Raw genomic sequence first — 9313 nt, 5'->3', positions numbered from 1 at the left:
TGTGGTACTAAACACGGTTTTCCACTCATCTCCCTCCCGAATACGCACCAGATTATACGTGCTCCTGATATCCAGTTTCGTGAAGAACTGCGCTCCGTGAAAGGATTCCACTGCCATAGCGATGAGAGGTAGTGGGTAACTAAAACCCACCGTGATGGAATTGAGACCTCGATAATCAATACACGGACGCAAACCACCATCCTTTTTCTTCACAAAAAATAAACTTGAGGAGACGGGTGACATGGAGGGACAATTGTACCCCTGTCTCAGAGCTTCCATAGTCTCCATAGCCAACGTCTGTGGTAATTGGGTCGCTTTCTTTTTACTGAAAGCGATAGCCAAATTGGCATACTCAGCGGGAATGCGCATGGTGGAAACCTGGTCTGGACTCTCCACCGTTGTCGCACCGATGGAAACTCCTACACACCTGCCTGAACACTCATCAGACCACCCCTGGAGAGTTCCCTGTTTCCACGAAATCGTCGGATTGTGAATAGCCAGCCAGGGAATCCCCAGCACCACCGGAAACGCAGGTGAATCGATAAGGAACAGACTAATCCGCTCCTTATGATTCCCCGGCGTAATCATCTCCAAAGGAATTGTGGCCTCCCTGACTAGCCCTGACCCTAATGGTCGACTATCTAAAGAGTGCACAGGAAAAGGGGGTTCTACCTTAACTAACGGAATCCTCAACCTCTGAGCGAGTTCGCGATCTATAAAGTTCCCAGCTGCGCCTGAATCGACTAGCGCCTTATGCTGGAGAGAGGGAACAAATTTAAGGAAACAAATTAATAAAAACATGTGACCAGGAAACAGGAAACTCTGGGAGAGTGTGGTGCTGACTCACCTGGGGTAACCGAGGAGTGTTCTGCCTGCCCTCTCGACTCCCAGTTGAACTCCTACAGCACCGACCTGAAGTGTGCCCTCTCCGGCCACAACTGGTACAGGAGGAGCCTCCTCCTCCGATCTCCCTAGATGTGGCCCCTCCTAGCTCCATCAGGATAGGAGCGGGAGGGTCAGGAGGTGGAACTAACAGGACCCTCTCAGAACGTCCGCGAGCAGCTAGCAGATGGTCTAACCGGATCGACAGGTATATCAGTTCATCCAGGCTGAGCGTAGTGTCCCGACAAGCCAGCTCCCTGCGGACGTCCTCTCTCAGGCTACTCCTGTAATGGTCTATCAGGGCCCTGTCGTTCCACCCTGCTCCAGCCGCCAAGGTCCGGAAATCCAGCGCGAAGTCCTGCGCGCTCCTCGTCCCCTGCCGGAGATGGAACAACATCTCACCCGCCGCTCGGCCCTCCGGAGGGTGATCGAACACGGCCTGGAAATGGCGGGTGAACTCCGGGTAGTCGCCCCTCGCTGAGTCGGGCCCGTTCCAGACAGCATTGGCCCACTCCAGGGCTCTAACCGTCAGGCAGGAGACGAGGACACTCACGCTCTCCTCGTCCGAGGGAGCCGGCCGAACGGTGGCCAGGTAGAGCTCTAGTTGTAACAGGAATCCCTGGCACCCCGCCGCCGCTCCATCGTACTCCCTCGGAGGCGTGATACGCAGAGCGCTGACACCGGATCCCACTGGAGGAGATGGTAGAGTTGCTGATGGGAGGGTAGGTGGGGTAGTAGGGAGACCACTCCTCTCCCAACAGTCCATCCTCTCCATCATTTGATCCATCGCTGATCCGATGGAGGATGGACGTGTGATGAAGGACTCTCTCCTCCATCGTGGGGAGAGGGGTGGTCGCTGCTCCTGCTGACTCCATAAGAATGGTGCAGGCTTCTGTAACGCTCAATGAGTGAATGGGTGTGGAGTCAGGCGCAGAGAGCAACGGATGCGGGAAAAAACACGCTTTAATGTCCAAAATCAAAAGAACAAAATAGTATACCCAACACAGGCGTAACTATTAAAACAAATAGTACCCTTAGGTAAAATACCAGGACAGCGAGAAAACCCAACAAAACACTAACACCTCTCACAAATACAGAAGAGCAAGCCCGCACAAACAGAAGCGGGCTAAACAAACTTAAATAACCCCACTCTAACAACCAAACAATGAACAGGTGAAGCGCCACCCGAACAAGAAGGGGAGCCACCTTCGGTAATATTCGTGACAAGGTGATGTTTCACTTTTTCTAATGTTGGGGTCACTCTAGGAAAAGTAATCAAATTTCAAGTTGAAAGAAATATAATTTAGGGTTTTTTCTCTGCTGTTAAACATAGTGGCAGGCCATTTTTGACCCTTAAGAAAACACAAGGGTTAGGACAGATTCTGTTTGTCTGTTATCTTAGCTAGAATTAAGAACCAACTTCACAGTACCCTGACTGACAAACATTGTCTGTTTCACAAGACAACTAAAAAGGCAGATGAGATATGCTGGGTGTGTACAGACACTGCCAAAATACATTTGTTAAAGAAGGTTGCTGTGGTGTAAAAACTGCAAAGTCCAAGACATGCTGCAACCCACTGCCCATTATGTTCATTCAGATGTTGACAGATGTGTTATATAATATCCCGTCTGTATCCAGTTGGCAAATATGGAAATTTGCCCAGGTAGCTGTGGTCTTAAGCAAACATTAGTACTAGAATTTTATTTGACAATAGTAGTACATTCTTGGGCAAGTTATGACACTGGTAGACTCCTGTTGCAATTACATATAACTGAGTATTTAATGTATACATTTCTCCATATTGATGTTCACTCATTTGGAAAAAGGCAACTTATAACAACTACCACTGTGATGTTACATGGTCAATGTGTAACTCCCATATGAATGAGTCAGGGAGTGGGTAATTAAGGGGTGGGCCATGCGAATCTCCTTCAGAGCACTGACAAGGCTCTACAAGCCCTAGTTCCCTCCTCACACAGGTAGGAAAGAGGACAGTGTTTCACAACCCTGACCTGTGATGATCACTATGAAATCATGAATGTGCTCAGATTATCTTCCACATAGGGATTCTCATTGACAGAGTCACCACCACAGTCAATAATATCTATGAGGAAGGCCATGTTCTAATTACCTCCCAAATCACTAAAGGGCCATCATGATGATATCGTCCCATTTCTTTTGAAGGGTAATACTTTTATTTGTGCTGCTATCAATGAAGTTAAAGATTTGAATGCAGCCACTAAGTGGAAGTTGACTTTCTGCCTTTCATACACCAGCAGTCCAATTGTAATGCTGCGAGGATTTGACATAGTCTATAATTACAGCTGAAATCCTATATGAGTGTTGGAGGTTGATGCGTTCTCTGGCAAGACCCAGGAGACATTTGATTGTATCTCTGTCATTAAACAGCAAAGTGCTTAAAAATCAAATAAACATGGCAATAAAAGTGGTTGGGTTTTCTTTCAGATTTTTTTTTTTAGGTTCATGAAACAAAAGGAAGTGTGATAGTTTAATAATAGCTGTGAAAGAATTCAATGTGAAGGTAAACTTGAGATTTCAGAAGCAGTAAAACTCTCAATCTGAGAGGGATACAGTATGTAATTCAACTGTAGGAATAGATTGTTACTCAATCGCTCTTCCCTCAGACAATAGCATGTCTTTCAGTGAGTCAAGGACAATTAAAATACCCTTAGTTTGTCAAGATGTGTCGGAGGAACTACATTTCAATCTATTTTCAATACAAGTGGGTGGACAGATTCTATAGAGTTTATTTCTCTGAGAGGGGGTGTATTGCATGGTGACAGAAAAGCCAGAAACAAGACAAAATGATGGATAAGTGAGAGTTAAGCAACTTTGACCTTCAAGACTTCAACTAACATTGTTTTTGTCTGGTCCAAACTCAGTATCCTATAATTCCATTTGAGGATACTAGGGGAATCTGAGGAAAATGTTTACGGGGAAATAAAAGGCAAGTTTGAGGATTGGGTACGTGGGTGTTCTAGTATCACTCCAGATGTTATTCTTGGACGAAATGAAAGTCTCAAGAAATATACAAGAGATGGAAGATTATAAGCAAGGTTATAAAAAACACAAAAGTATGAAATGTATGGAATTCAAGGGCAACATTTTACAATAAGCTTCCCTTTATGTCATGATTAGTTTGATAAGAAGGGGGGAACGCAGTACTAATTATTGTCCCTGTTAACTGAAATAAACAAGAAATAGAACATAATTTCCATATAAGGGAATAAATCAAACATGGAGTTTATAAAAAATAACTAGAGGCCTTTCCAGATGACTGACAAAAGTGAAACTGAAAAGTATCTGAAGCTGCTTGCATTTGCCCGAACAATCAGCATAGTTCCTCACTCAAACCAGAGCAAAAAGGCCCGTCTGGACATGTTATAGTGCAAACCTGACACTACATGACATTAGGCATGAAAACAAACCCAGAGGAATGATCCATGTTATAGTACAATTGAGATGAGACACTCTCTGGCTCAGAAATGTGCAAGACCTAAACACAGCTTGAGGTTAGTTCAAGTGCTTTAAATCTGTATGAGTAAACCACTCACGGGAAAAGAGAGGCAGGAAGTCATAAACAGAGAAGACTGTGATTTTAAGAGCTTTAACAAGATGGTGAGTAGTACTGCTATAATACATATCAGAAAGTAACCCTGTGCTTTGGATTGGATCCTCTCTCTCTCTTTAGAGACATGTGTTTGAGCTGTGAACTGTGCCGTCTAAAGTAACTCATGTCAATTTAATTGCAGATGAAACAACAGAGAAAAACAGAGGTCATTTTTATCTGGGTCTTAGCCATCTGGCTCTCTTCAGTTGTCAACAGTGAAAGTAAGTGATTTTTAACATTGTGAGACAGTGCACAAAAACATATTTTGGCTGTTTTTTACCAGACAAAAAAGCTGCTTGAGGGAGCAATCTTTTGTCTTTTAGTAAGGATGTGTCACATCCAGCAAATACAGAAAGTACAGCCATGTTTCAAATAATTTTGGGTAAGATTCTGCTATAAAAGAACTATAAAGTAAAAAACATTTTTGGTTCAAAAGATCCATGCTGTCTGGCTAGGACCTTGATAAAGTGAAAGATGGAATCTGTAGTACTAACTTGAGAAGACCTGAGTAAAGATGATCTGCTTTCTACAGAAACAAACTTTCTTCAAGTTCTCACAACTCATTCTTTCCTAGCTGAACTGGCTATGGGCACAATATGCACTTAACAAAAATATAAACACAACATGTGTGTTGATCCCATGTTTCATGAGCCGAAATCAAAGTTCCCAGAAATGTTCCATACGCACAAATAGCTTATTTCTCTCAAAATCTGTGCACAAATTAGTTTACATCCCTGTTAGTGAGCATTTCTCCTTTGCCAAGATAATCCATCCACCTGACAGGTGTGTCATATCAAGAAGCTGATTAAACAGCATGATCATTACACAGGTGCACCTTGTGCTGGGGGCAATAAAATGGCATTCTAAAATGTGCAGTTTTGTCCCACACCACAATGCCACAGATGTCTTGAGTTTTGAGAGAGCGTGCAATTGGCATGCTGACTGCAGGAATGTCCACCATAGCTGTTGCCAGATCATTTAATGTTAATTTCTCTATTAAATCGAGTGCAATGTTGTTTTAGAGAATTTGGCAGTACGTCCAACTGGCCTCACAACCGCAGAACATGTGTAAACACGCCAGACCAGGACCTCCACATCTGGCTTCTTCACCTGCGGGATCGTCTGAGACCAGCCACGTGGACAGCTGATGAAACTGCGGGTTTGAACAACCAAAGAATTTCTGCACAAACTGTCAGAAACCATGTCAGGGAAGCTCATCTGCGTGCTTGTCGTCCTCACCAGGGTCTTGACCTGACTGCAGTTTGGCGTCGTAACCAACTTCAGTGGCAAATGCTCACCTTCGATGACCAAGAAGGTGGAGAAGTGGGCTCTCCACGGATTAATCCCGTTTCAACTGCTGATCGGGCAGACAACAGAAAGCGTGAATGTGGTCGTTTGGGCGAGCAGTTTGCTGATGCCAACGTTGTGAACAGATTGCCTCATGGTGGAGGTGGGGTTATGGTATGGGCAGGCATAAGCTACTGACAATGAACACAATTGTATTTAATCAATGGCAATTTGAATCCCCAGAGATACCGTGACGAGATCCTGAGGCGCATTGTCGTGCCATTCATCCGCAGCTATCACCTCATGTTTCAGCATGATAATGCACAGCCCCATGTCACAAGGATCTGTACACAATTCCTGGAAGCTGAAAATGTCCCAGTTCTTCCATGGCCTGCATGCTTACCAGACATGTCACCCATTGAGCATATTTGGGATGCTTTGGATCAGTGGTCGCCAACTGATCGATCTTCAAGGCATTCCTAGTCGATCACCAAATATTTCTGTAGAAAAGCCAACGAACGATAAAGGCTTGTGTTCCTTTTTTAAAATCGTGTTGAGCGCACCGGGTAAACAAAGTGTTTCCATGAGACAAACTCAGCCTACCCGCAGGACCGGCAAATCTGTGACTAAATCGACTTCACCTATTGCGCTGCCCAATCGGATAGCTCAAATCACGGTGGCTACAGAACTTCCATGACCCTGGCCACAGAGCTTCCATGACCCTGGCCACAGCAAAGTTTAATAGGCTACTAGCGTACGTAATATTTTATATATTTTAAAACCATGACCACAGAGAGACTGTCAACGAATACAGCAAAGAGCTGCTGATTTTATGAGTGAGTTCATGTTTATATTCAGCACTGTCACTGTTTTTATTCAACACTATTACAAAACGTGCTTCTCCGTACTTCTGCTCGGGCTGCAATGAATGAGTAGCCAAGTATCGATAGCCCTGCGTTTTATTATTATTAGCAACTCGTCGTGTCGATTTTAATATTAAGGAATAATGTAACTTTCTCTGGTCATAGGAACAACATAAATTTGTGCATGAGGCAGATGTGGTACGACTCGAGTTTCGCCATCAGGTGGAACACGGTGTCCACTCTCTCTGGTCAGTCTCACCGGAGGAAAGGAAGGAGAGAGCAGGGACCGTGAGAGGTGGTTGGGACAAGTCTTTTGAACGGTCATCCAGCTTGGAATTCCAAGTCGGAAAACTCGGGCATCTTTCTAGAGCTCCGACTTTTCGACCTGGAGATCACTGACGTCGTGATGCAGGTACCACCAGTCCAGTAAAATAAAAAACAAATGATTTGCCTCACAAGTGCTAAACCAATTGATCTATTTTGTTATCAAAGCTCGAGTTCGAAATATAATATGGTCTTTGGCAGGCCAATCATATAGCCAATATGCTGTGATAATGTATTAGTCCTATGGCCCAAACCTCCTTTCTACAACTGTTTGTGAGGTTAATGTAAAAAAGCAGTAGATCTCTGCTTGCTTTTTGACTGCCAAAGTGATCTTGACTCAGAAAAGGTTGGTGACCACTGCTCTGGGTGGACGTGTACGACAGCGTGTTCCCGCCAATATCCAGCAACTTCGCACAGCCATTGAAGAGGAGTGCGGCAACATTCCACAGGCCACAATCAACAGCCTGATCAACTCTGCATGAGCCAAATGGTGGTCACACCAGATACTGACTGTTTTTTTTATCTACGCCCCTACTTTTTAATTTTATATTTATCTGTGACCGACAGATACATATCTGTATTGCCAGTCATGTGAAATCCATAGATCAGGGTATAATGCATTTATTTAAATTGACTGATTTCCTTATATGAACTGTAACTCAGCAAAATCCTTTAAAGTGTTGCATTCGATTTATTTTTGGTCAGTGTAAATAGTGTGTGTAAGCATGGAAAGCTTCCTATACCTGGCGATATAATAGTTTCCTCTTTATCCATTCATTCACAGGTAAAGTGGAGCTGAGAACCAGTACTGAGGTAAAGTCTCAGTGTGATCAGAATGTGTCCCTGCAGTGTGACATCATGTCATCGAGCCCACTCGAGATCATTCTCTTTTCCTGGGTATGGAAAATGAAACGGCTGTGTGTGGTCAATGCCACTGGTGTATTCTCCTTTCCTGGCGTCCGGTGTGACATCACAAACAACACCCTCACACTCAATCTGACTCGGGTGATGCCGTCCAGTCAGGGTAACTACACCTGCAAACTGCGCTCCAACCTAACGATCACAGCTGCCAACACCACTGTGACAATGCAAGGTCTGTATACTGTATAGGAATAATGCTCCTATATAACTAATGATGATGCTGTTGTAGGATGAGAGCAATTGCAACAATGACACATGTAGGCAAGTCAGACCAAATATTACACAAATATGGCAATGAACTTGTTAGACACACTCCAGCTATGTGAATGTTACTTGAGAACTACTCAATACTCATCCTATTTTTCTCACAACATTGCAGAGTGCCTAAGGACATCTGAGCACAAAGTGTTCCAGAATGAGTCTCAGATTGAGTGCCAGTTATTTGGAGTTTACCCAGAAGGCACAGTACACTGGTTCCTGGGCTCTGAGAATATAACAGAGTTCGCCAGCACCAAGAGCCAGCTGGATGAAGAGGGGCTGTTTGATATAAGGAGTACCCTGCCTACCCAGGCTGGGACTGAGCCTTACAACTGCTCCTTGTGGATACCTAGTAGTGGAACCTACAGCTCTCACAAACAGCTGCACTACTCCAGAGTGATCTCTTCAGGGACAAAGACTAGGAGCAGACTGCTGTTGGTCTTCATCCTGGTTGGACTCATAATCATAACATAGGACTACTCATGGGAGGTCAGGAGGTTTTTTACTGAACATGGGACTTCGAACCACAGTAGGGAAAAGGGCTTTCCTGGTCAGGGCACATCTACACAGGATGGATCAGGGCCTTTCTCTTACTGAGTGAAGAGAAAGCAAACCTGGACTGCCATGGCCAAAGTGGATATATGTTTTCACTTTTTATACTGAGAAGCAAAATATCAAAGTAATTACAATAAATACAATTGAATTTTAAACTGAAAATCATTGTACATTGGGATTTGAGAATACTGTAAGAAGTTTTCATTGTTTGTCTTCAACGTTATACACTTGTTTAAATTGCATTGCTTATTACAGTAGTAGAATACTGCTTCCTGGTGGTGAAAGTGTTTACTGATGGAAATAGTATTGCTGTTAGATGCGTAATAAAGATATTCTAAATTGTAATAAAGATATTCTAAATTGTATTGTTGAATTGACTGATCTTGCTTATTAAGCCTGTCATAACTTGTTGCTGTGTTTTACAGTCAGAACTGATTAGACTGATTTATATAATAATCAATGCAATGTCAAAACATGGCTAGAAGGACATGTTCATGTGTTCTGGATTCTAAAATACAAGTTGTATTATACCATAGCAAATATAGTCACCTGTGTTGTTTTCTGTACTAGTTCTCAATTTAAAAATGCACC

General features: G+C 43.6%; 1 protein-coding gene across 1 annotated transcript; it reads left to right on the top strand.

Moving 5' to 3' along the window:
* Positions 1 to 4384: 4384 nt before the first annotated feature.
* Positions 4385 to 9057, top strand: LOC139422283 (uncharacterized). Its single transcript, XM_071173469.1, has 4 exons — positions 4385 to 4522; positions 4657 to 4735; positions 7773 to 8081; positions 8289 to 9057. Exons 1-4 carry the CDS (start codon positions 4442 to 4444, stop codon positions 8639 to 8641), a joined length of 822 nt encoding a protein of 273 aa, XP_071029570.1. The 5' UTR covers positions 4385 to 4441; the 3' UTR covers positions 8642 to 9057.
* Positions 9058 to 9313: the final 256 nt, after the last annotated feature.

Source organism: Oncorhynchus clarkii, chromosome 12 (genome assembly GCF_045791955.1).
Source record: "Oncorhynchus clarkii lewisi isolate Uvic-CL-2024 chromosome 12, UVic_Ocla_1.0, whole genome shotgun sequence".
Taxonomy (NCBI): domain Eukaryota; kingdom Metazoa; phylum Chordata; class Actinopteri; order Salmoniformes; family Salmonidae; genus Oncorhynchus; species Oncorhynchus clarkii.
Note: the sequence above shows the minus strand (reverse complement) of the source record. Positions and strands in the feature narration are given on the sequence as shown.

Bases quoted from the DNA above. Each gene is read 5' to 3' on its own strand.
- LOC139422283 (XM_071173469.1), top strand. From the start codon at position 4,442: ATGAGTAAACCACTCACGGGAAAAGAGAGGCAGGAAGTCATAAACAGA. The intron at 4,523-4,656 runs GTGAGTAGTACT...ATTTAATTGCAG, and splicing joins TTAAGAGCTTTAACAAGATG to ATGAAACAACAGAGAAAAAC. The intron at 4,736-7,772 runs GTAAGTGATTTT...ATTCATTCACAG, and splicing joins TTCAGTTGTCAACAGTGAAA to GTAAAGTGGAGCTGAGAACC.